The 27267-nt window shown below is 38.7% G+C and overlaps 1 protein-coding gene across 1 annotated transcript in view; it reads right to left on the reverse strand.

Moving 5' to 3' along the window:
- Window positions 1-120: 120 nt before the first annotated feature.
- Window positions 121-27267, reverse strand: part of LOC144194990 (dedicator of cytokinesis protein 8-like) — a 40471-nt gene continuing 13324 nt past the window's right edge. Inside the window, exons 9-48 of the mRNA XM_077714283.1 lie at window positions 26550-26699; window positions 26147-26227; window positions 25751-25910; window positions 25542-25678; window positions 25103-25196; window positions 24857-25019; window positions 24110-24227; window positions 23902-23972; window positions 23498-23642; window positions 23321-23422; window positions 23121-23216; window positions 22659-22893; window positions 22432-22593; window positions 21895-22073; window positions 21503-21595; window positions 20897-20992; window positions 20583-20732; window positions 20409-20522; window positions 19528-19683; window positions 19062-19201; window positions 18810-18973; window positions 17739-17890; window positions 16602-16784; window positions 16396-16522; window positions 16056-16143; window positions 15877-15973; window positions 15521-15655; window positions 14939-15091; window positions 11943-12101; window positions 11576-11676; window positions 10670-10862; window positions 9549-9692; window positions 9308-9439; window positions 8814-8948; window positions 7346-7435; window positions 6727-6963; window positions 6510-6653; window positions 5036-5142; window positions 2079-2249; window positions 121-1475 (exon numbers count right to left, since the gene is read on the reverse strand). Coding sequence (XP_077570409.1) covers window positions 1424-1475; window positions 2079-2249; window positions 5036-5142; window positions 6510-6653; window positions 6727-6963; window positions 7346-7435; window positions 8814-8948; window positions 9308-9439; window positions 9549-9692; window positions 10670-10862; window positions 11576-11676; window positions 11943-12101; window positions 14939-15091; window positions 15521-15655; window positions 15877-15973; window positions 16056-16143; window positions 16396-16522; window positions 16602-16784; window positions 17739-17890; window positions 18810-18973; window positions 19062-19201; window positions 19528-19683; window positions 20409-20522; window positions 20583-20732; window positions 20897-20992; window positions 21503-21595; window positions 21895-22073; window positions 22432-22593; window positions 22659-22893; window positions 23121-23216; window positions 23321-23422; window positions 23498-23642; window positions 23902-23972; window positions 24110-24227; window positions 24857-25019; window positions 25103-25196; window positions 25542-25678; window positions 25751-25910; window positions 26147-26227; window positions 26550-26699 — 5406 coding nt within the window. The 3' untranslated portion in view covers window positions 121-1423. The remainder of the gene's footprint in view (window positions 1476-2078; window positions 2250-5035; window positions 5143-6509; window positions 6654-6726; window positions 6964-7345; window positions 7436-8813; window positions 8949-9307; window positions 9440-9548; window positions 9693-10669; window positions 10863-11575; window positions 11677-11942; window positions 12102-14938; window positions 15092-15520; window positions 15656-15876; window positions 15974-16055; window positions 16144-16395; window positions 16523-16601; window positions 16785-17738; window positions 17891-18809; window positions 18974-19061; window positions 19202-19527; window positions 19684-20408; window positions 20523-20582; window positions 20733-20896; window positions 20993-21502; window positions 21596-21894; window positions 22074-22431; window positions 22594-22658; window positions 22894-23120; window positions 23217-23320; window positions 23423-23497; window positions 23643-23901; window positions 23973-24109; window positions 24228-24856; window positions 25020-25102; window positions 25197-25541; window positions 25679-25750; window positions 25911-26146; window positions 26228-26549; window positions 26700-27267) is intronic.

Below are 27267 nucleotides of genomic sequence, written 5' to 3' on the forward strand. Positions count from 1 at the left end.
GCTGAAAACACAAGTAACCACAATACATGCAAAGCACACCATATATATGTATTGCATATGTAATTATATACATGTGGAAAAGGTATTGATGCTGTTATTATTCTTGAAACAGTACATCTGTCAAGTGAACACTTTCCATTTTATTGATGTGTTTTTCCAGTATTATGTAATGACCATAACAATCAAACACATGTTGTAAAACACAGCAACAACAACAATTGTTCAATATGGAATTAGTTTGTTTTGATTGGCATCGGCAGCACTGAATTATATTAACAAAAATATTACATCTTTCTTACAGTCTCAATCAAATCTGGGATGAGAATATTAATAATAAAATAAAATTTAAAAAAATCATGTCTTGTTTCTCATTGGAATGTGCAAGTATCTATGTTGTGGTCACTGATTGGTCTTTCAATGATAAGAACACATTCAGAACTGGTTTTTAAAACAGAAATTACTTTTATACAAGGATATGTCGAATTATATACCAATTTTACACAATTTTTCTTAGGGGATAAGCATTAATTTACTCAGTGCTCCAGATATACAAGTTGAAAGAAAACAACACTGTGCGCAATGAAGTGAAATGAGTTCTGTTTGTACAATAATGTATTATTGCTGTCCAGTATATGTTTAGGAAATGTATCTTCAGTAATATACCATACAGTATTTTGACAAAAAGCAAAACGAACCTAACAATGTGCGGTAGCACCTGAAATTATTGCTTTAAAAAAAATGGCACTGTGGAATTGCAACGCACATAGTTTTCTCAGTACCAAACCCTGACTGTTAGTATTTTAATCAATACTAATGTTGCTGTTATTTAAAAAATAGAATTCTACAAAACAAAAATATGTATTTTCCACATTTGTACACTATTTTATGTGCCATTGTTCCAACTTACAATATAGTGCAGATAAGTCCCTCCACTGCATGCAAACTTGTCAGGTAACTCCAAATAAATTAAATTAAAAAAAAAAAAGAGAAGCCTCAAATTCAAAAATACAAACGTCTAAATTGTGTGTTTAACACAGATTAGAATTTTAAGCCCTTTAACAAAAAAAAAAACAGAATCATTTATTGCATAAGTGACATAACATATCCATGTTATATCAACTATCTCACACGCGCAATTTCATACTGAAGGTGAGAGAAGAGCATTATTGGCACAAAGGTCCTGAACCAGCATGGACCCAATGTTTGCAGCATCATTAGGCTTTGAACTTTTTACAGCAAAGAGTCGAATCCTCCTTATCTCAAGTACATAAAAATAAGAATTATCATAAGTAATATTAACACTGCTGGTTGTCTTTTTTTGAGAACTCTGAACCAACTGTCATAGTGAAATGAGGTCACCACAGACAATTTATTTCCTCCTCTTCATAAAGTGTTGTATACCGACCGGACTCGCCAAGGGTCCTCAGGAGACTTCCTCCTGAGTTTTGCGGAAACTCAGACGTTTGAAGGAATCCCTGCATAGCAACACCAAAAGGTTATGGGTACATGAACATTAGATTTGGGCATTTTCCCCCCTCCTTTTTCTAAAGTCAGCAGAGAACCAATTAGTCCATTAGTTGACGTTTCGATTTTGCCACCATTAGGTGAATCCGCTGAATAATAGTCCATTGTGGCAACTCATTTACATTGTAATTTGTTTAAGTGAGAGAGAATCCATAAAACTGGGAAAAAAATAAAAGCACGATCGACAGGGATTACAACCAATATTGTTTCTCCTATATTATGAGTTTTCTAAAGCGATGCATCTCTAATACTGATAAAATCCCACATTAATAATTTAGCTGTGTTTTCATTCAAATATTTTCAAGTTTTTGAGCAGTTATTCATTTTTATTTTAAGTGAGATAAACCTGTTCAGCATATTCTACAATATAAAACACATTAGCTTTTTCTGGAGGCAATTGCCTCATTTGAAATGAACTACTTCACTTTGAAAGTTTGTTCTAATGTTGTCCTTTCTTCAATGTCAATCCAAATGACATGACATCAAAGACGTGATTTTAATCCTTTAATGCTAAGTGGGTCTGAGATGTGTGAAACTATGAAATGGGCCCTCACCTGTTCTCCAGCCGCGGTCTAATGATAGGTTTGTATAACTCGGGGATCTTCCTCTCCAGCATGGGCCTCAGGTTTTCACGTAGGCGGTTATAGTTCTTTTTCAGTTCCTGCTGGTACTCCTTCTGGTCTGACGTGATCAAGTGTTTGTTTTTCTCGACAGCCTCGCCACACCTGGGAGGACAAAAGGTGAAGGAAATATATCATCCAATGGGCTGTAATGGTGCTTGTTGAGAAATTATCATAAATAAGTCGAGTTCTTCAAGGATCTTGTCCCACTATTGTTATAGTGATTAAAAAAGGTTGGACGACATACTGGCCAATTTTGTTAAATATATCTATCGTAGATGATGGTTTACTTGTTTTTGGATATTACATTTTTCCCCAAAAAAAGACTTAAATAGTACATGCATCTGGCTAATATTGTATAAGTGCTGCCTTTACGTAATGACTTGGAATGAAATTGGAAGAGAGGATTGCCGAATTTTTTCATATGAGATAATGAACGCTAAACTAAGAGTGGAACCAAGAGGGAAAAAAAAACCCAGGGTAATCCAACCTCATACTAACAACAGTCTGTATCCATTTGACACAAATTAGCAGTCTTATGCAAGACAAACAATCGCATGCCCATTGGTAGTTTCCACCCAATAGTATGCAACGGCATAAACATTTGCATGCAAGAAGAGGAACACTGGTAGATCATAATAATAATGAGTTAAACCGTCTGAAGCAGGACAGTGCACAAATTCAGGAGGTACTCCGTGAGGAAATCAGGGAGACTTGGGTGATTACTAACACATGCCACAGTTAATCCGCCAAAATTAAATGAGAGTAATATGGAAAAGGCATTTGTATGTAACAGTATAGGGTTCAGTAAATAGTCAAGTTAAAAAGCATGATTGACCTGAGGGAAGAACTTTCTAAGGCGAGGTTTGTTGATGTGTATAAGTTCAGTGATGAACGCACCAACACTAAACATTTGAATTCTATTGAAACCTTTGTAAATCCTCGTGCAAATGTGATTCAAGTACTGTGAGCACTATACATTGCATTTCCACTGTATATATGTAATTTTTATTTTATTATTATTTTTATGTATTCCCTAAAAAATCCGAGGCATATCAGAGAAATCCAGGGTTCTAAATTATCATTCAAACAGGAGCAGTTATTGCCTACAGCTCGCACATTAACAGTGAATTTGCCAACATCATGTGCCATCCTCTCAGGCATCGACCCCATGAAGGCAAAAATAAGGCATGCCAAAGAGTCTTTTCTATACATGTTTTTTTTTTCCACAAGGTTTCTTTGTGTGTGAGAAACTTGAAAGTTTGGTAAAGATTTAGTGTATGAATTTACCTTGCAAAACCATACTACTACTACCTTATACCAGAAAGAACGCACAAAGACAAGACCACTTTTGAGAGTAGAAACTGAGACAAAAGAGAGAACATACTAACTACACAATTCATTCTAAAAAAAAAACTCCTGTTTCTTTTTCAAAAGGATTGCATTGAACCTACAATTGTGCTCACTTTGAAAAATGGAAGAAATCCAAGGCTGTCAAAAAATAACAACACCCAAGTACCGGGAGGATATAGCTCCACAATTTCAGAATTATGGGGCAGATCTACTAGCCACCAGAACACTCTGGTGCTTCTTCTTTTATTAAAAAAAACACTTTATAAGCTTATAGACTGCCTATAAAACAGCAGAAGGAGGCTTATATGTAATACTACATGATGAAAAACTAAACACTCACATTTCCCCAGCTGTCCCACAAAGGCCCCATTCCCCAGGATCGAAACTAAGAACTGTTTTGGAAATTAGATAAATATTTGCCAACCTGCCTACTTGTGGCAATCAGTGCAAACCGGAATGTAACATGCGAGGTTCTGGAAAATGAAAACCACCTTTTTGAGGCACAATGACCGGGTGGGTGCCTTCCCAGATGAACACAGGCAGATGTAAACGCACCCGCACACAAGCACTCTCTCTCTCTTTGCTTCATCTAAATCACTCTAACGGATCCATTACTGTGAGCAGGATGGTTCAAATTATCGTCCTAATTATTCAAAATACAATGAATCCCTTGGGAACAATGACGCTTTGAATGGCAAGAAAAATAGCTTGGTGATAACATGAGGAATAAAAGCGTGTGCTATCATGGAGCGAGAATGAAGAAAAGCGCTCCATACAATTGTTCGGGTTCTTTTCCATTCATCCTTTTCGTTTGATTAGTTTAACAATCAGATGTGATATTTTGCCATTTTCTCACTTTCCTCATTCAGAATTCAAAGTAAATTTGATTGTATTTTAGCCATAGGAAAGTTTTAATACCACTTATTCCAAAGTTATGTGTTATTTAGTATAGATAGCACTCTCAATGTGATAGGGGAAAGATCATTCTAGTTAAAGATCAGATTAGTAATTATTTGAGAGACTCAGAATTTGCCTTGGGTTTTTCTGCAAGTTATTACGAAATGATCCCCATCAAATTGGTATATGAATTCAACATATTCTGTGGGAATGAAAGGGTTACAGGAATGTTTATTAATGGTGAACTATTCTCAAATTCATTCCTCACTTAGATACAAATGAATATAAATATATATACTTTTCGCTGAAAAATGTACACATTTGCATATTTTCCAGTACCAAGTATTTCTGAGAATTGTAATTAACTCTTAACATATTTACAATTTATCTAAAATAAATTGTAAATATGTTAAGAGTTAATTACAACTCTAGGAAGCTTGGCATTGATCATGAACTAATTTACTACCAAACATCATGTCACAAGACATCGCTTTTTTTCAGGAGCCACAAAATGTTGAGCTTGCGGGCCAGTAATAATAGAGCATTTTGACCGTCTTTATACAGTACACTGAAATATTCTTTCAGTACCTTGGTAAATCGCGTTCAATTGGTGGATTACGATTTCGCTGACGCCATCTTACCTCATAATAAACTCCTTGAAACACAGCCGCAGTTTATTGTGGTGACGGAAGAGCTTAGGGTCCACTGGGATCTCATTCAGGAAGACCTGGGCCACTTCCAGTGGGCCCTACACACAAAAGAGAAGGAAGGGGCCAACACACAGGAGTCAGGGTTCAAGAAAGAGAAAGCAAAAAACAAAATCACAGGAAGGAAAACGGGGCTTTAGAGAGGAAGCATACTAATGTTGGAGTGTACCAACAAAGGAGGGATGGGAGTCCGAATCCTGTCATTGCTCACTCATAACAGTGATTCTCCAATACTCGGGCCGAAAAACACATTAACAAGGACTGCATCTTAATTCCCGAGTTGATAGGCATCCGTTGTTAACGTGTAAATATATAAATAATATAACAGCTTCATGTTTCCCCCCAGAATGTGTTTTTTGTACATTAAGGGTAAAAAAGTGTGACTAAAACCTGTTGTAAATTTCATTCATATGCACATTTTTATACTCTTTTCCATGCACTTCTAATGTTCCTTTTCTGCTTTCTCCAGTAGAGAACTATACTGCCCTAAGATCTACCCATTTGGCTCCAATTTCCCAGCATGAGGCATATTTTTCCCAAAGCATACTCGTCACAAAAACCGCAGCACACTCGCGTAGCGCCTGTTTCATGACAGGAGTGGCTAAACAGCTCTGATTAGCATCCCGAAAAAGACTCTTTCATGTACTGCAGACCCAAACAGAAGGAAAACCCAGGCTCCTCTACTGATTACGCTGGAGACATTGATGTTTACGGAGCTGCTGCGTGTTACGCAGACATTGGGACCTGAATGACGAGACCAGTTAGATTAGAAACTCGGAGATAAAACACATTTTGACATCCGGCACGTCGGCAGAACCTGGAAGCAATCACATCAAAGCGAGCTTGGGTTCGAGCAAAGTGTGCCACATGAAAGGGAGGGCGGCCATGAATCGACGTTTTAACTCAATGGTGGATGGAGGAGGTAGACGGAGGGGGATTAAGGTTATGGATGCAGCGAAGACTTTGATCACGTCTCCCACCTGCAATCGGCCACTACAATAGTAATTGTAAATGTGATAAGTTAAATGGAGCTAATTTATACAGCTCTGTTTTAACCCTTCTGATACGTTTAAAGAGAGCAAACAGGGGACACTGATAGAGGAGAAGTGTATAGACGGTTTCTATGATGAATTTGTGATAGATTCAGTCAGACCTTTCCAATGTAACAGTTTTTTTTTAACATATACTTTTCTTAGGTAATTTAAAAAATATATATTTGAATGGACTTATTATCAGCTGGCCAAGAATTAGGGATCGGCCTAAGTATTATTAGTGTGGAAAAAACTATCATAGTGCAAGTGTATAGTTCTTTTGAAGGTCCATATATTGGCACTTAACCATATGCAACTCTATAATTTTAAACATTTTTTTACACAACTTAACACACACACACACACATAATATGTACCTGGTTAACAGTGGCTCCCACTGAACCTTGCAACAACATCTGTAACATGACAGCATCTGGTTGCTCTCTGTGCGTGGCCACTGCCAGCTCCCTGGTTTTCTTCTGCATGTCCTCAATGGCCACCTCAATAGGTGTCAGGTCAAACTGAGGTACCGGGAAGTAGAAATATAACATTAGTGGCAACCAATAAATATGGACAGCGACTTTGACACACTACCTCCTCCTTCTGAATGACATTGATGCGCGTCTTGACGTAAGGAAAGGCGTGCATTGTGGTGAGAATAGTCTTTCTCTTGTACTGCTCGTTGAGCTCACCACGGGGGCGCCCACTCTTGGTGAATGGCGTGGTGTATAAGAAACGGCGCAAGTTGAAGTTCTTCTCAAAGTTAGTCAGCCGGTCTTTCATCTCATAGTCATCAAAATATGGCTCCACGTATGTGACCTGGATATAAGCCTACACAGGAGCATAGGTTTAATTAAGCAGCTTAGGGTATACACTCACTGGACATTACAATAGGTATAGACATATAGGGCAACCTTTGTGCCAAAGGTTCACATTAAATTTTATATTAACATTTTAATGAATAAAAACAAACACTGGTTATGAAACAGCTCCCATTGTATTGTTGTGTGTGTGTTCCTATAAATCCAATAAGAAATTATAAAATACTAAAATATTGTTCAATTAACACACCTATTATAGGTGTGATGTGCTGTTTTTAATGCATATAGAAGAATAAATCAATCTTATCAACTATTATGGTTGCATGCAGTGGATGAAAAAAACATGGAGTTATAATCCAGTTAAAAAAATTGGGTGATGTTGGATGTTTTACCTTTTTGGGGTTGAGTTGTTTTCTATCCACAGGTGTAGAGTCTTTGATCATCACAAGGACATCCTCCCCGAAACATTGACCGTAAAAATTCTGGCAGCCGGAAAAATATGTTAATTTTACATGGCAGCATACTATTATTAATATCATCGTTTTATCAATTAAATATCCCTTTTTATGTACAGTATTTCTTTGCTAATGTAATGCAGGAAGCCGATCTGCATGGATACTTTGATCTACAATCACAGTGATACATTTGCATACTTTTGAGCATGTAAATCAGGGGTGTCCAAAGTCTGGCCTCGGAGCCATTTGCAGACTACTCGATGTTCAATCATGAGAGTGAGCTGTTTTGTTATTCAAAAAAACAGCATGAGTTCTGCCATCTTACATCTTTGTTTACAGTTCTATGCATGTATTGTTGATAGTTTTTCTACCCCTGATGCCATTTAAATTTCCATAACCATTTCTATAGGGAGAAACAGAGCACTCAAATGGGTCCGAGTTGGTCAGACAAACTGCAATTTGCATTTACACACGATGGCTTTACCCGATGGTTTTATTCTGAAGAACATTACATTTTGCAAATGCATACCCTAAGCCTAGTTTCTTTGTTTCTAAAGCTTCAAGTGTAAAGGAATCACATATGTATGGGTCATTATATAAGTAAAATACTAAAAGAATAAATAATGTGCATATTTCTGTCTAGAAAATGTGTCCTTGCATATTACTATCAGGGCTTTAGAACGAAAATATCTCAGACAGTCAGACTGGGTCCTTGAGCCTATGTTGGGAAGATTGCAGGGGTGTGTTTTTGCATGTCTGTAGTAACGAAAGCCAAGGTAAGTATGGCATCACCTGGACCAGATAGAGAAACGTGAAAATCCCGATGTGGGCATCGAAAGACCACCTGGAAGATGCATGACAAAACCACCCGAGATGATCATGCCTGCATGCTATGTTTAATTTGTGCGCCACACAGTAAGGCATTGGAGATGGCACGCCTTTGTAGTTTATTCATATTAGACCACCTAGGGGACAGTACTGATATTATTCTATAACTGGACTTTACACTTGTCAAGGGCAAGGTAATCTCAGCCGGTATCCTGTATTGTGTTTATTTTTAATATCTCTGGAAACTAATATACTTGGAGGAAATTGCAATCTGTCTGTGAGTTCTTCTTCAATGCATTTAGAAGTTCCTATCATGAGAATTACTGAACATGCTAAGGTTAATCTTACGAAGCTAAAATGTAAACTTGGTTTCCTTGGCCCACATTTGGTGTTAGATGTCCAGGGAGATCCTATTGTCCAACAGCATGCAATGTTCAGATTTTAGCCAATAATGACAGCATTTTTAGCTGTTTTTTCTCTGCTTACAAGTAACATGAACAAGATTAAGTGAACAATATTTTTGTTATTTTTCTTGAAATGCCCTAGACACCTTATACTGAAGATATATTTGCCTCACCTCCAAACGGTGCGATATCTCAGGCAAGTGCGTGATGGCTGGCTCCTTGTAAATGAATTCCCGCTCATCCAAATCACCAAACTTGTTGCCATAAAAACCCACCCGGAAGTAGGTGCCAAACATTCTTTTGTGGCCCTGCAGGAAAATGACAGATGAAATACATCTCCTGTAAATGATGACCTTTTTTCTGCATACAGATAGATCCTATTTTTTATTTGTATTTCAGAATGTATAACTACAAAAATAAGTGCAGACATATTGTTGCCTGGAGATTTCAGTTTAGCTAAAGAGTGCATATGTTGTCTTTTTTTATTACAAATAAACCAAAATTAAATGACCGTATTTTAAGCAATATTAAAAACAGTACTCATTTAGCAATAGCAAATAATAATAAAAACAGGGTTTTTTGATAATGCAGATTTATGCAGTAGTAAGTTCATTCACAACTCTTTGCTCTTGTTGGTCAATCATAATCATTTTTATGCTTTTATTACCTTCTGAATGATGTTGTCAAATGCTCTCTGCAGTTTGTCATGGGTGAATGCCAGCTTCTTGAATTCCCTATGTGCCTCCAGGATAGGAATGATTACCTTATAGACCTCATTAACTGCCTCATACAGACCCCCCTGATAAGACAAGAAACAGCTCTGTTGGTTACCAGAGTGACGGGAGCGCCAATTTTTATGCGATAAGTGATAGAAATGGAGGCAAATGAGGTGGGGGCTTGGCTATTACGTTGCTGAACAGCTCGGCGGCCTGCTCCAGCAGCCCCACAAGGCCGTTCTCAGTGAAGTAGCGGCCCGAACACACGCCGTCCTCATCGGGGGACAGGATGTCGTCTGACACGGCCGACTCCTCCAGCACATTGGAGGAGATGCTCTGAGGAGGGAAAATCCATGAATCCAATCAATCACTTAGCCCTCTTAATCAAATTAGCAATCACGTGGCTGAATTGAAATGGAGGAGCAGGAAATGGAACTAATGTGATGACCCTACAATCAATGACCTGTTGACTGCTGGAGGTCAGGATGTCTTGCACATACACACCTAATTGTTACACGTGCGTGTTACAGCTCATCAATATCAAACTCACCACAAGTGCACATTTACTTTTTCATTACCAACAGGGAAGTTCTTGCCATTGGAATGAGATCTGGCATTAATTAGATAGTTGTAGGATTTTTTATTGAAAGCAAGCCCACTGTGGTTAGCATGTTGGCCTCACATCGAGGGTTCAACCCTAGATTTGGACCTTCCTGTGTCGAGTTTGCCCAAGAAAGATGAATGAATGAATTTATAGTTATATTTTTCTTCATAAAAATATAAGAAACTGATTTTTCTGATTCTATAGCCTTTAATACTGATGATAATATAATGATTGTTACTGTATTTTCATTATTATTGTTTGTATAAATCAAATATTATTATTATTTTAGTATCTATCATTTGTCATTACAATAGGTATGAAAAAAATCTCAAGGATAATATAATAATAACCACAAATTAAAAATTAGGATTGTATTTAAAAATAATTGACTATAATCTGTACATTAAAATTTGTTTATCTCATGGACTTCACTGCAATAATTAAAAAAAATAAAATAATTCAATTGTAAAAGTGGGCAATTTCTCTTTTGACTTTTGATAATAATCCACATGAACACTATTTTTTGACTCAGGAAAGCAGATGATGTACAGGTAAAGCTATGGCTCTCTATATACTAGCCTTGCGAGCATACAGCTCCCCCCACAGGACACGTACAACCCAATTTGGACAACTTGCAACGAGAGAAGTGTAACGTGTGTGTTCAATCAATGATCTGTGTATGTAATATCCCATATATTCTATTATCCACCTGAAAGGTGACACTGCCAATGGGCAGGTACTTGTGATCTTCCAGCATACTGAGGTACTCAGCCACTAGAGCAGCAGCGTGCACTAGACACATAGCCGACTCAGTGTAGCACTTTCTTTTGCTGTGCTTCTCCGCCATGTTTTGCAGCCACGTCAAACGCAGGTCAGGAGACGTCTGGTAGCCTTTTGCTATCCTGGTTCAACAGACAGTTGGGAAGGAGGATGTCATTGCTATTGATTTAATTCTTAATAAAATCATAGTTACTAGACAAGAGTATTAGTAATAGTAGTTAATTCCATCATAAACCACTCATTTCAACTACATTAGCGGAGCAAAATATTACTCTTTAGTTCATGCAGTGAACTACAAATAAAATGAAAAAAACATGAGCTATTGCTTGGCCACATTTTAGTTTTACCATATCCTAAATGGTGTAGGCAAACTTAATTCCACTCATACTATGTCTGGCAGATAGGTAGTTTCACCCAAAACAAATTTTAAAAAAAATAACAATTAGAGTATTAAGATAAAAAAAGCAAACTACCTTTAGACAGAATGGATGATTTGATACTTTTTCTAACGTTAATCAATGCATCTGCAGATCAAATGTTTTCTTTCCTATAGAACAAGTAATCTTAAACTTGATGGGTTGAATTTAGGTGAAAAGAGTGTATACAATTGAAGAAGACCAAAAATAAACCCATTGCATGATATACATGGACCACACATATGGCTCTTTGGTCTCCACCAACCTGCTGTTTGCATTTGCATGTAAACAAAAGAGTCTCAGAAAGGAGCCAAAGTGTTAGCACATGGTTGCCATGGCAAGACAGTCAAACAGAGGCAAACAAGCCAGAGAGAAAAAAGGGAAAAGAAACCAGGTGGATAGACACGTGCACGAGTTACCTGTACATAAGGTCCATGAGCATCTCAGGGTCTTCTTGGAACTCTCGCATCTTTACAGTGTCCGACAAGATGCTGTTGAGGTTCCTCAGGAGCTCATCTACCTAGAGACAGGGTAGTGATTGAGGACATTGCATTTTTTTAACTAATGTCGATCAATTAAAAAAAAAAAAAAAAACAAGTGGCAACTTAACAGTCCTTCAACCTGTAAAAACTCCACACTCTCACTTTGTTGTTGTTTTTGGAGACAACACTAACTATAAAATGCTACTCCTCCATTATTTGTGGACGGATTAGAAAAAACATTTGGGTAGGTACATTTTAGATATGTGTATACCTTTATAACCATAGGTTTATGTGTATATGATACCTGCAAGGGTAACTGTGTGTTTTGCATCTCTGCATCCTCTTCAGCGTAGGCCAGGATGGTGCGCAGGGAACGTCTTAGGTGTTCCTCCTGGAAGTCTGACGACTTCCCTACAAGCGAGGCCAGCGACATGGTCACCTGCATTTTCACTCTGGAAAAGTTCTGCATAATACACACACAAACACACACAGAATGACAACTATGAACCTTTTACACAGTATTCACATTATGGGCAATGAATTTATCATCTTAACACGCATAAAATATGTTCTTCTTCATATACAAATGTAAGTGTGTCTGTGTTATCAAGATGTAATGTGTTGTCTAAATATCATAGTGCACATTTCTTAATGTGTAATTATTAGTGCTGTCAACATAATGCATTAATCCAGATTTAGCATAAATTTACTTTGACGCTGTATGTAAATTTATTAAGGCACGATTAATTATGGTCCTTCCCACACACTGCAGTTTGGACTCCCAGACATCATGTGCAACTCTCTCTCACAAGAGACTCATTATTGTTGCCCAAGCTGGCCCAGAGATTCGAGTTGAAATCTTGGTTGTCAGGCGAAATTTAATTTGGGGTTTTAATGGCCAAAATGGGGCTCATTGAGGTGGAGGGACGAGCATGAACCCGCCTGGCCGCTTGCTGAAACCCATTATGGTCGTTTTCGAACATGTTAGTTTCTACTGCTCTAAAGCTCCAGGCACGTCATGCCACCCTCATGGCCGTCCGATGTACAATATTTATGGGGACAACAGCGCAGAGGATTGGCATGAATTCCCTGTTCTCAGACGAAACTTAACCGTGGGTTTTTTAGCCCAGAGTGTGGCATTCTGAGGCAGATTTACTGGTGCAATCCCTCCAATTCCTGAAGCATTCCCAATTGTGGTTTACATGTGGGCAAAATGCAAATAAAAACAGTACAACAACCGATTGAAGAACCCTTCATATTAAAGTAAAGTATCAAATATACCAAATGCTGGCATATAAAGTTATGGCCAACCACAAGCAACATGAACACCATGCATACGTATATTGGTGGATGTTAACTTAAATGAATAGATGTAGAAGCCATCGCAAAACAATGAGCGTAATTCCCTAATATTGTATCCATCACGGTCCTGCCAAGAACAAAAAAGTGCCATTTAAAAAAAGGTGGTGCACAAATTGAATCAGCAACCAAACACATCACAAAGATATAAAATCAGAAACCACTTTGGCTTGATTATGTTGCATCTTCTGCTTGTTGTTGTTACTAGATCCATTCTTCACACTACCTGGCAGTGACATGAGGCCACATGTGCATGCTCAGGATGTGTGTGCGCTTGTGTGTTTATGTGTGTGCGTTTGCGATGAGCGCCATCTATCTCCGACATGTGCGGCAAAGCGGGAAATGATCCCCCATTAGCAGAGACATAATCACCCATGGATCATCTCTACGGCCCCATTCTGTTCAACTGAGCATGGAGCCGCGGCCTAACCAACCCATCACTGCCCCCTAATGCACTTGATGTGTGGCTGAACATGTGTGTGTGGTCAAAAAGTAGGCCTATTTAATAAGATTTGTTTCAACACTTGACTTGGCTTGTGTTTTATCTCATTTGTTAAATAAATGTCTTCAACACAAATATCAGCGTTGTATCTTTCTATGTGACCATGATATTAACAGAAGATTGATATTCGGAGGAGATTTCTATTTGCACGGGTCATATGGCTGCTAAACTGATTACCATCACTGCATCTTCTGCGTAAACAAATACAAGTGAGTGAGTGTGTTCTTGTGTGCCTTTGTTTGTGTGTTCAAGTTATAAATGCAGGAGTCTGACTCACATTACAATATCAACAAAGGATTTTTTTTAAAGTATATAAAGTTAACAATGGCACATGGCCTTTTTAAAGCAGGGATGTCAATGTAATGCGATTTGATGAACACTTTCGCTACTGTGTTTATTCGTAGTCATAACGCTAGTTATGTGTAAAAGTTCGAGAACCATGCACACAGACACCCTGTGGAAATAATTTGGTGGTAGACTGATTCAAACCCATATTTTATCAGTTTTAGTCTAAAGCAAGTCCCGGGCAAGTCTGAATTGGAATATATTTTTCATACTAGCAAGATGCACACCATCTTTAAAAATAAAGAAAATAAACCAACTAAATATAGTCATGACGTTATGCGGTGTTTCTTTATTGAGGTAGGTAAATTACTGGATAGAGTTGCGTTCAGAGCAGCTGCAAAGGCTTTGCTACCTTCTGTTGCTCGCTCCGCTGGCATGAACGTTAACTTGGTTTTGCTGTGTGGGGAAAATAACCCTCTTTATCATTTTTTTAATTTAATTCCATAATAATTTAACCATCACTACTATTATCGCTATTTTTGTTTAAGACGTTCAACTGCAAAAGTAAAAACGGTAGAAACGTTTTTTAAGGTGAAAGTTTGATTCCAATCTTTTTTTTCCTGTGGCAATTGATAAATCAGTTAAAATCATCAAAAATTGTTCTTTGTGATTATTGTTAATGTTTGTGTATTGTGTCCTGTTTCCCTGTGGTTACTAAGCAGCTAATACAATAATAAACCAATTGCAATCATATCATATTGTGATCCTGGCATATCGAGGTGAACGGTATCGTTAGTTTAAGCTTATCATTCCGTCACTAATGTCTTTGTTTAAACAGGAGTAAGAGTGTGGAGGAGGCTGACAGTGAGACATATCTCTGCTCTGTATTCACCCGCACATCCGTCAGCAGAAACTTTTTTTTCCCACAGAGCACCCAAAATAGAAACGGGAATGACATGAAAGTGGTCTGAGATGTGAGTATGTTTGACTTGAAGCACACGTATCATGAGCCATTCTCTGCTCTTATGTGCAATTCAATTCTATTCCTTGAGGTTAGATAAGGAGTAAAAGGTCAGCTGCCATTTGCTTTGGTCTGTCCGGCCAGATAACGCTGAGTGAGTGATCAGACGATGTCGGGTTGTGTGTGTGCTTACACTGGCGTTGCTGTAGCTGTATCTCATGATGAGGTAGAGGGTGGCACACGCCTGACTTCGGTTCTCATCCACAAGGCTGCTGCAGTACTGGAGGACTTTTTGGCACAGGTCGGCACACTGTTCAGCCTCTTCTTCAAAAAGCAGCTCGCCAAACTGGAATGAAAAATTGTGTAAAAATTCTAGAATATTGTGAAAAATATATATGTATGTATATACAACACCTGAGCGGTAACTACTAAAATCAAAGAGTTTTATTTATTCTGAAATTAGGCTAGCATTTTAATACTATATATCCATTCATCATCTTTAACGCCCATCATTGCAAGGGTTGCAGGAGCCTTTCCCAGCTGACTTTGGGCGAAAGGCCAACAACCTAGGCTGGTTGCCAGTCAGCCGTAGTGCACACAAGCAGACAGACACCATTCGCAGTCACAATCATACCGCTACCGAACGGAAATTAATACCCCGCTTTCCCACACAAAAGGTGAAGCACTACACCATCAGCTGGTACTTAATATACATCCATATCAAAATAGGTTTTCTCGTCAAAGCATGTTGTCAAAAAACAACAATGTGGGGTACCTTAACAACAAGCGCCCTGAGTGTGCTGAAGGTGTGTGAAAGGAAGGTGGTGCTCTGGTTGCAGGTGAGCGAGTGCAGTAGCACCTTCAACACACCACCCACCACGCTGTCCTTGCAGTCCACTAATGGTACTGCCTGCAAAGAAAACACAACATGAGAGAATGTCCAAATCTATTATTAGCATCAAGTACAGTTAAAAATATGTGATTTATCATTTAAAAATTGTAATAATTATTATTATACCCACTTCAATGTAATGAACTTTGAAAGAAATACTACTTAAATGCACTGAGGGCACTTTGCGGAGCAGTCATTATCAAACATGAGTCACACAGTCTCCTCCACTTGATACTGACCTGCACAATGGTTTCCAGTAGGTCCAATACAATAAGATTTGCTTCTGTGGCCAAGTTTCCACTGATTAGAGCCTCCTGATCCAACTCTGCCTTGGTCCTGTTATGAAGTGGGAAGATAAGTGGAAATGTTTGGAATGGAAATGTTGGCACATATTGCAAAAAAATGAAATACAACAGACTTATCATGTCTGTCGTTGGTCTGTCTCCACTGGGTGAGATCTTTCCTCCAACGTAAGTTTTCTCTTTGACCCATGGTTCTGTCCATTCCTAACAGAAAAAAAATAAATAATTGAAATCATTCTTTATATTAAATTATTTAGACAGTACATTTGCCGTTATGGCACTTGGTCTTTTGAATGCCATTGATTCCACCAGAACAAATGCCATCATTTAATCAAAATGGAATAAAGAAATAACACCTTAGGCCATATTGAGATGTTACAGATAAGGCTGTGGAAGTCCAAAATTGATTTTAAAAAAAGTCCCCAAGGATGTGTGGTCCCTCAAATTGCATGTTACCTCCGACTCGCTTCATCATTTCCCCACGGGCTCCCATCCCTCTCAGCAAGGCTTCTTCAAGCTGGAGCTTGGCTTGCTGGGATTTCTGTAAAGCCTGTGTGCTGACTTTATCACTGCTCTGGTGAGCCTGCACACATAAAATATAACAGGGCAGTTGACGACCAACAATGCCAATGAGCAGACTCGCTGATTCAACGTAAACTCACCCGGTACTCAAAGCAAGACACGCAGATTGTAAGCAGCTCGAGCAGCTTGTTAAGCTGTGAGGGGGGCATGTCCACAGTCCACCGCTGGATCAATCCTGGGTCAGCATTCTTCATCACCCACAGGAAGCATACCAGCAGGTGACGGCTGGTGTCTGCTGCCAAAGTGGCTACAGACTTCCCATGCTGGGGAAAAGAAAATGTTGCTTGACGGGAGATGAACATTGATCCAAAACGTCAAATCAAACTTTGAATTAAAAGCTGAATGGACAAAACTTTTTTGTGCCGAAGACAATGATTACCTGCTAAAAATATATCTTGGATGACTGTAAGATAACAAGACGAGTTTTTATCTGATAAGACAAAAATGCTCCATATTTTGTCAATGCACCATCAAAATGGAACCCAAATTTTCTGCTTCATAAGGAATTCAGACATTCACACATTGCAAGGATGGCTAGCTCCTTTTTCCCTATTTCACAAACTTGAAAATCCACCGTAGACTAATTCACCTTCATTCTCCTGATGATAAATTACGACTCGAGAGGTCTACTGCTGCTTCACTTGTGTGGCAGCTCTTGATAAATGTGGCCATTATCGCCCAAGCACTTTTGGGTGTCCCACCTCGAAAACCTCACATACTCACAGCAGGATTCGGCTTTTTCACCGAACCAACATTCACGGCTTTACCACCCAACATAGCTGTCAAAATATCAATGAGAAGGGGAAGAAAAAAATCATAAAAAAAACATCGATCGGAGCGGTTGAAGGACTTCAGCTGCCATGTTTGGAACGATGATGAATATGAAGCCGTGGGCTGTATAGTGTGAAAGTCACTTTTCCTACTGCTGTGGTTTTTCATACAAAAAAAAAATCCAGGGGTCAGGAAAGTGCACTTCTTTCAGGTAAATGTGTAGTTTGCTAAAGAGATACTAGACCTGATGGATGTACAGTTTTTCTCAGATAGGGCAACTTTCTTTTGTGACTCCAATACCCATTAAGTATTATATTTTCCTGTGTGTATGTGGATCTGACAGTTAATCAATCTACCCGAGTGAACTTCACATATCTGGCACAACACACACATGCATACAGTATACACACACTTCTAAAAACAGCATTTAGTTGACAGTTTTTTACCGTGGATGCCATGGAAACAAGAACGTTCCTCCCTAGTGTGTTAAAGGGGTTGCCAGCAATTGCCATGGCTACAGATTGATTGATGGGCGGCACGCTGTCAAGGTCATCCTCAGGTCCACCACTTTTGCTCTTTGCGCAACGTGCGTCAGACACTGTGGAGAGAAACTCACAGGTTAGTTTGGAAGGTTTACAACATTAGGTAGACCTATATAACATCTTACAAAAAGAAGGCAACCCTTCACATTTTTGTAAAAATATATTTTATCACATCTCATGGGACAACAGTGGAGATAAGAGTCTGTTAAAGCAGTGAGTGTACAAGAGTGTATCTGTATTTTCAGTTGCCTGAAAGTAACCCAAAACAAGTCATTAAATTCCTGGCAACAAATGTGAATATGCTTTTAAGTGAAAATATGCAAATGAAAAGGCTCAATCAGCATTTTTCCTCAACAGTGTCATGTGACTCATTAGTGTAACAAGGTCTCAAGTGTGGATGTGAAGCAGGTGCAATACATTTGGATCATTTCTCTACCTCTATCATAGCTGCATACGTGCTACTGATATATTGTTGAGGTAAACTACATGGAGGGAACCATGAATTCCATATCTGTGATATGATGTAGTGAAGCAATGCATAATCTTTCTAATTCTAATCTAATTTTGGAAACTTGGCCACAGGTCAGTATATCAGCATGGTAAAGAACCCAGTCACAGCTTTAGGGTGACCGCTACTTTGCTAAAGAAGATGAAAGACTGGCCAGACCTAAACCCTATTTGGCATCGCTACGCCTTGTCCACATTATTCACACCAAAATATCTGAAGCTCATTAGCCTGTCAAAAACCCATAAATATAAATCACTGGTTTCAAAGAGGGGGAATGTTCTGAAAAGTACGGAAATGTCTTCACTTTTATCCCATGAAAAAATTTACATCTCTAAGAATTTGAAATTTGCACTCACTTTTGGAAGATACCGTATTTAAACCAACTAGTATGTATACACAAATATCCTTTCGGTAAATACATTTTATATATGATGGATGTTAAGTCTGTATTTTAAAATATTGAATACCAGTGAAATCCAGATAGTTGGTGGAGTCAATGATGATGCCCACCAGAGGCAGGTAGAGCGCAGCCATTTTGGCTCTGACTTCGCTTTTGATGCAGCGATGATCAAGATCGTGAGAGCACAGCAGGCTGAAGATGGCATTGATGGCTTTCCTCTGGACCTTTCCCCTGGGAACAAATGCAGTCCATACAATTCCTCAACATGGCGACACCACGCATTAAATATGCATATGGCCTTTTGCCCCCTTTTTCATACCCCTCTGACTCCATGTCGAGAGCTGCACTGAGCTCGGTGAGAAGCAGGCCGGTAAGGTAGTGCTGCTGCTTAAACTCATGAGAGAGCTCAAACAGGCCCAGGATCCTTTGCTGCTCTTGGAAACTACATGAACCAGAACTCTGTAAGAAGATAGACAATGCAATCCACACAAAATACAAATAATTATAATGCATGCATGTTCATTAAAAATGTGTGTTTGTTTTTTAGTCATTGCTGACTTTTGTGTCCTCCATTTTACCAGTTAACTGGTTATATAGTTATGGATTTTTTTTTTGACTCAATATGCTGAGTATAAAATCTCCATTTGAATTATATACAGACATTTACATTTCATTTTCAATTGGGCATGAGTTATGACAGGAGGAATGGAATTTGTCCAGGGCAAAGAATAGCTGATTACTAGATCGACCTGTAATAAACGCTCAAAGAGTAACCAGGCACAGACCTGCGAGGAGATGGACGGACACGGAGAGGCGGGAGCCGAGGTTGGACTGCTGAAGAATAGGCTCAGGTTGAGGTAGTGCTCGTGACTGCAAATGATTCGTAGAAATTCTAGACGCATGCTGATCAGTGTTGGCATTGACACACTTTTGGCAGACATCTGTATGAGGCAGAGGACAGTCAGAGGGAAAAAAATTAACATGGAATCTTGTGTGTTTTCTACTATTTGCCATGTGCATATGGATTTTTCCTCAATAATTCTTTTTGGTCATATTTTACAATTAATTATTTCTTGTCATATTTAAATGTAATTATTCAATTTACTTATTCCTTACTGTTCTTGAAAGATGATTCAATTTACTTATTCCTGACTGTTCTTGAAAGATGCTGTTAATTCATTTTACCCAACTCTTGTTCAATGACAATAAATGCATTCTGGATCTGAAATAATTCTAAATTCTTCATTTCCACTCACTGTTATATCAGAACACTTAATAACCACTGCCAAAGAATCTCTTCATGCAATCAGCAACAATGAGTGAAGATTCAAAAGCAACGATACTTTCCGGGAAATTTCATGACGCACAAAAGTTTTTATAAGAGAAAAGATGAAGTGCTCTTATTCTACATGGAATGCTGGAGCCTATACCAAATGGGAAGGATAACCTCAATTGGTTACCAGCCAATTGCAGTATGTGCACTTATATCACAGCATATTATTGCAAGTCCCAGATACAATGAAAACAAATCCCCAAAGTGTCAGTGACCTGGACCCCTCTTGCCAGGCATTTATATTAATACATATCAAAAACCGTCAATCAAAAATCCCTCAAGTCTCTTGTAGTTGATGTATTATCATTGGGAGGTTTTACCACTGAGGTTTACCTGATTGCAGTAGTTTTTCACCAGCAAGAAAACGAAACCTCGGTCCATAAGAGAAAGCAGGTCATAGACGAAGAAGGCCAAGCTGATGTTAACTTTCTCCGCTTGCTCTACCTCCTGAAACGGATGTCAACTAATTAGAACGGTAATGTTTTATACAAAGCAAAGTAGCATCACCTTCTGCTGCTTGACCAGGATAGTCCCGATCTCAGCCGTGACCACAGAAACTATGGTTGTAATGTCGTCTTTAAAGCGATCTGAGAAGCGGCTCCTCCTTGGCACGTTGATTTGGTCCAGCTGAGATATATGCTCAGCCATGCTTTTTACCTAACAACAACACAAATATACCACCAGCTGTGAACAAAGTAATACATATATTGCAATGACGTCAGCACAAAAACAGTTAATGTTGGAAATTATAATAAAGATTCAGGGTCAAACAATGAACTATACAAAGATATGTCTCAAAAAGTCACTTCAAATGTACTGACCAGCAGCTCAAAGAAGAACCAGGCATATTTGTATGCATTCTCCCTGCACACTCCTGTGCTGACCACCATCTGCAGAGCCAGCTCTTCATGAAACTGCTACAAGAAACAAAAACACACAGCTTATTTACAAAAAAAAAAAAACATACTTTTTCTTTTACCGTGTACAACTTAAAAATGTACCAGGAAAAAGCTTGTACCACACTGACATCTTGTGGAAATAAAACATGGTATGGTTATCAAACCAATTTCTCCTAAATTACATTGTTGCTAAAATTGCGATATAATGAGAACAACTACAATATTTACATATTTGCATGACAGGCTAATGCTGGAACAATGTAAAGTATGTACTACATCTGATATATTATATTAATCATTTGACCAATAAAAAAAGTTTAATGTTAGTTACTGTTAATATTTTCTAATTAATTAAAACAAACAACAATAATTTAGCATAGACACAGATTTTTCTTAAAAATCTGCTGAAGTATTTTTGGAGGGATTTTATTACAAATAAATTGTTAATATTAATAAGATCGAGTCTAAAAATATTTGGCCTTTTTTGTTGACCTGAGCAAACATGGTTACACTCCTCATTGCATCTACCTTTCTGCTAGAAGGCCTGGTGCTTCCTGTTTGATTTTGATGGCTGTTTGTGTCCAAAATAGTTGACATGCGACTCCCTGGAAGATTGTGGCCCTGCAGACAAAACCATACACACTTAAATGTTCCATCACAATGAGCATGATGGATGTCCTAATTATAGCCTTTGGCTACCAACCTATTACAATAGCAACTGTTCAGAAAGTTTTGTGTATACTTCAGAGGTGGTGGATTTGAGTCACATAACTTGATTCTAAACAACAATATTCTAGTCAAATTTCTCCCCGCAATTTTCTTGACTCTAGCCTGATAAATTGGTGTTTGTGACTAGAGACGGACTGCTATACCTATGATTTGCTCATACAACATACGACTTAATCCCAACTCATGTATACCTTGGCAGCCAAGATGTGTTTGACCTCAGCATCCTCAGCAGAGGAGTGCGGTGCAGGAATGTCGGGGTTACTGCTGCTGCGAATCCTGGACTGCAGAAGCATGCTGCCTACCGTGGCTGCACAGGCTCGTCCCATGGTGCTGTAACGGCTCTCTGCAGATGGCATTGTACCACCCGTTCCTGTTTCCGGCCAAGCACACACAGTCCAGCAATGTAGTGACGAGTTCAGTGCGAATTGATCAGGTAAACTAGTTATTTCGTTCATGCCTACATCAGTGGAATATCAATGCAAAAATGCAAAATCTTTTAACATGGGTTAAAAGCAGTTAGCTAGGTTCAGCGGTCACACCTGTTTATAGGGCCCAATAGCAGGCACTCTCTTTGTTATTGACTGTTCTTGTGCACCTGCTAAAGCATTTATTGCATTGCTTTGTTTTCATTTGGGGGGTTTTAATGTCAGTGAACTGAGTTCAGCTGTGTATTTTAGGTATATGTTCCACACAGAAATATATTGTAGTGTGAATGTATTAATGTTTACCATTTGGAATATCTTGAGGAGGATCAGGAAGACGAAAAACCCAGTACACATAGGTAGCCAACAAGCTGTTGCGTCCCTGTTGGTCCCTGGCCAGCTCTTGACTGTTATGGAGACTGTTGACAATGGACACCACTGACTCGAAAGCAATCTGGGCCAAGTTGGCTGGAAAACAGAAAATAATGATACATTTATTGGATGCATTTAAGTCAGGCATATTATCATCTTACCTGTCTGGCCAGCAATGAGCATAGGCTGCATGATGAGCGTAAACAGGTTGTCCAGTACCAAGTGAAGAAAAAGCACCAATGGCTCCAGGTTAGAAGACGACAGGGAGATAATGCTGAGCTTGAGCTCGTGCTCCAGCTTGTTTTCAGGAATCTTTTCCTCTCGGACACGCAGTGGAAATGTGGCGCCACCCTCCAAAGCGTGACACAGTGTGAAGAACCGCTCCAGGTGGTTGTCCTGATTGGAAAAGCAGGAGAGTGGGGATATGTACTTTCTTTTTTGAGTTTTAAGGTAGTACTTGGTGCAAGTATTTTGAAATTCACTACCCTTAATATTGGCTGGCCACTAATTCAGGGTTTTCGAAGTTCTAAGTCAGCTGGGATAGGCTCCAGCACCCCCTGCGCCCTTATGAGGATAAGCGAGACAGAAAATGAAATGAACTATCTTAAGTCATTTACACTTACCTGAGTGTGCACAGAAGACACAGCCTGAACTTCCAGATTGAACAATCCCTTGTGACTTTCCATCCACTTGACAAGGGGCATCTGAGAAGGAAGTTTCTGCACAACGGCAAAAGAAGGCAGCATATTAAAACACAGGACACACTTTTTTTAAGAGGAAAAAAGTGCTGTTCAGATGCATCTTTAAAAAAAAAATACTGTACCTCAGCAGTGTGCAGTGAATAGTTAGGAGGTAGTCGATCCAATACAATAGGTAAGCAGAACTGACCCGTGTGCAGTCTGTCGTTAATCCATATAGGCAGCCACTATATAGATGAGCGTCACACAAAATTATTGTGGAGATTTAGAAAGAAAAAGAAAAGATCTTGTTTGATGCTTACAGAGTAGCCAATGAGTGTTTCACAGTTGTTGCTCTGGTTCTGTTTCTGCTGGCAGCTGATGTGGTAAAAAGTAAAGAGCAAGTGGTGTCGCTCCGTTAAACGGGCGGGAAGTGCCATCTTTACCTCTTCGTAGAAATCAGGCGATCTGATCCCCCCCAAACAAGAGAGAAAGAGCCTTAGTGAGGTTTGATTCCCTAGTCATCATGAAAGTTATCCTCTAAAACCACTAAAGATCAAAATAGGTAAAAAAATAACTTTTGGAATTGATTTGTTTTCAATTCCACTGATGAAATCATATCAAAACTTTACAAGCTCATTGTATTTCAGCTGTTTTAACAAGAAAAACACTGACAGTTGAAATGCAATTTAGCAGGTTACCAGATAGTGAAGACAATTGTGCTTACTTATTATGGTAGGTAACTGGTGTGTACACTTCCTGCACAAATTCAGGCCCACTGGATTTGCCGAAAATGATCTAAAGCCGAAAACACACCAAATTAAAATAAGTTACTATATTAGTACATGATTTCTATAATTATCTATGAGGATGCATTAGGTAATGCGATCAAGGCAAACAGGTTTTGTGTTAGATGTAAGAGACGGGTTACTCACGGGTAAAGCGCAGCTGGGGTCTTCTCCACTCATAAACTGGATTTTTATTGTGATGTTTCGTGCAGACGTCAATCTGTTGACAAAATTCAGCCTCTGGGGATATATGAAGAGCAGATTCCTGTAGAAGGCAAAGACAAAAATGGCTGTGAAACAAATGTGAAACGCCAGATGGCAGTGAAGATACATGTGTGACTTTACAATAAATGTAATCAATTGAAAGAGGAAAACAGTTATGTAGTCTAGCACACCAAATTCTTTAACTAAGTCAAATTGGTCACATGAATTAAAAAAAAAATTAAAAAGCATCTCGTCATTAGTCTCAGTAGAGCAGAATACACAGTAAGTCCACTCATCTGTTTACTGGGGTTGTTTTGCATGTAGCAAATATGAGAATTTAACTCATAAATGTAGGTCAGAGCTTGTAGGCCAGCACAGAAAGTTTTTCACCGAGACAGCCTATCAGTGGTTAGTTATCATGAAAACCTCACAGTGTCAATCAAAAAACAAAGGCATAATGCAGCAAGCAATGTCATCTCTTGACTAATGAGTGTAGCCTGACTGTTCTCGTTGACTGCGGGTTCTTCGAGAAACAAAAGATGTAGCTGTTTGGACAAGTCGGTAAGTTTGAACCTCAGGCATTTTTCTTTTCCTCTTTCCAAAACCAATGTTTGCAAGTTTTCCACCAATGCTTTCAAGATACTCAAACTCTTCAAAGATAACAATTTTACAGTTGTCACTGAAGCTCACCTGTAAATGTTATAAGGGACATAAACCTCGCTGGAAGGGAACTCCAGCACTTCCTTGACATGTCTTATGTTCCTTTCAGCCACAGGAATGAGGGGGATGAGCTCAGTGGACAAACAGGCCTGAGGCAAGTCATGCAGTGGAGACATGTCCAGTTTTATGGAACCTGAAGGCACCAGGATATTAATATGACTGTTTGTTTTGCAAATGTAAAACTCAATAGAACATTTTGTGAATATCAAAACATACCTGGTATCGTCTTGATTCTTCTTTGTGGAGTTGATGTTTTCTTAATCTCCGACAAAAATTTGAGCAAGTCCTCATCACTCAATCTATCTCCTTCCTGCCACAAAAAAAGAGAATAATCAGAACTAGTACATCCAAACTTGGCTTGACAACAACATTCACTGTCACGTTGAAGTACAGATTTTTATTTTTAATATTTTTTTGTTTCTAAACTGTTGTTTGACTATAGTTGTGGTTGTTGTGGGACGTTTGTACCTTGTTCCAAAGTTACCCATCCATTTTTAACACGGCTTTCCAAAGTTAACTACCTTCTTTTTTTACAGCCTCTTGATACAGTGGTTTCCAGGCAAGGTTGTGTAATGGAATGTATTCCGGAGATGGACAATGTATGTACATCATATTGATGGATCTCTGTAAAAAAGAGTTGCTTTTTGAGGCCAACCTGTTTGAAGATGGTGCTGATGGTGATGGTGGCAGGTTTGAACGCAGAGATGTTACATGGCTGCTCATCAAAGGTGCTGAAACGTTCAGAGTTCCTCCGAGGCAGTTGCACTTTACGATCTATACTGCTTGATTTACCTGTAGGGGAAAAAAAACATATATAGATCATATGAAAAAGTGATTTTATGGGAAAAGGGAAAGAGCATACACCTTTTACACTGTCGGAATCAACGAGATCTCGATCGATGGTGGCGGTGCTGATGACTTCCATAATGTTGACAGTGGCCCAAGCGAATGGCATGCGGTAGCGACCTAGCCTCTGGCAGAAGGTCTCAGTCTGGCCTCTAAGTTTCTCCAACTTGTCCTTGTTCTGGAGGCAGGCCACAAGCAGGAATTTGTCAAATGTGACATTTCTCCAAAGTATGTATTATTATTTACTATTAGTACTAGGAGCTGTGCAATGGAGTGCGTTTACAACTCCTGTCATGAGGATTTCATTTAAAGTGAAAAAGTAAGGGAGATGTACATCTTGCATTACTCAAGCCTTTATGAAGCATAATTCCACAGCATTAAAGTGAAAACATTTCAAGAACTTCCGATTTTTACCTTTGATGAATCACAATCCCTCATCATCATGTAGGGCTCTGCACATTCGCCAATTTCGCCTTGTTGCAGGACTTTTTCAATCTGTAACATAAAGTATAAAACCAATTCACCACGAAGTTGCTTAGAGGCACCAAGTAGCCCCTAAGGACCACATAAATGGATGAATGAATAAAAAAAATTCAACATGTGCATATTGTTTTGGATTAACTAGAATAAATTAACAGCACATTAAAATGTGTATCTATTAGAAAAAAAACCTTTTTTTAAATACTTTTTTCATAACTTTTCATGATGAAAACCTACTCAGTGTTGCATTTTAATATTGGTCATGAGCTTGGTAATGACAAATCAAAGTGTTTTTGAAGTAGTCAAGCACCAATAACCTAATGGATTTCCCACTCACCTTTATAACTAAATATATGTCCGGAGAAGGGTAAGTGACAGAGAAGATGGCTGACCGGGCCAGCGAGGATGGATCTACATGGGGAGTGTGCGATCTCAAGAAGCCTTTAAACTGCTCTGAGTTTAAGTCACAGTAGAAGTTCTCAGATATCTGAAAGAAGAAGATGGATTCTTTTGAACTTCAACTCATTATTAAAAAGACCAGGTTATTGTCAGACAGCATTGTATAGTGATCCCTACACCTTGTACCCCAGTTAAGTTTACTGACGTTGCTTGTACAAATGGTAAAAAAAAACAGTGGAGGCAGAATGGCCAGACAACAATCTCATGGGCCAGCTCAGCCATTCCCTTTGACAGCTTATTTTGTGATGTTAAATAATGAAACAGTTGAAATGTTAATGAAGAACAGCAATTACAGAAATATACATTAGACAGTGGTGAGAACGAAAATAAGATCTATAAAGCAAAATCAAATACTATGTTTAGTACCAAAGAAAACATAGCATGTCCCTATTGCGTAAAAACAAAATATGGTCACCGAAACCAAAATCCAAATTTAAGTCGTACTATTTATTATCTATCTAATTGATGCAATGGACACCGATTGAGGTCTGATCCATTTTTCAATGTACTACTCATTGAAATTAATGGCAATAAGCAATAATGCCTAAAAGCGGACACTCAATTTAAGCATTAACTGGTTCTGTTCTTATGCTTCC

The sequence above is a fragment of the Stigmatopora nigra genome, chromosome 4, assembly GCF_051989575.1.
Source record: "Stigmatopora nigra isolate UIUO_SnigA chromosome 4, RoL_Snig_1.1, whole genome shotgun sequence".
Lineage (NCBI taxonomy): Eukaryota > Metazoa > Chordata > Actinopteri > Syngnathiformes > Syngnathidae > Stigmatopora > Stigmatopora nigra.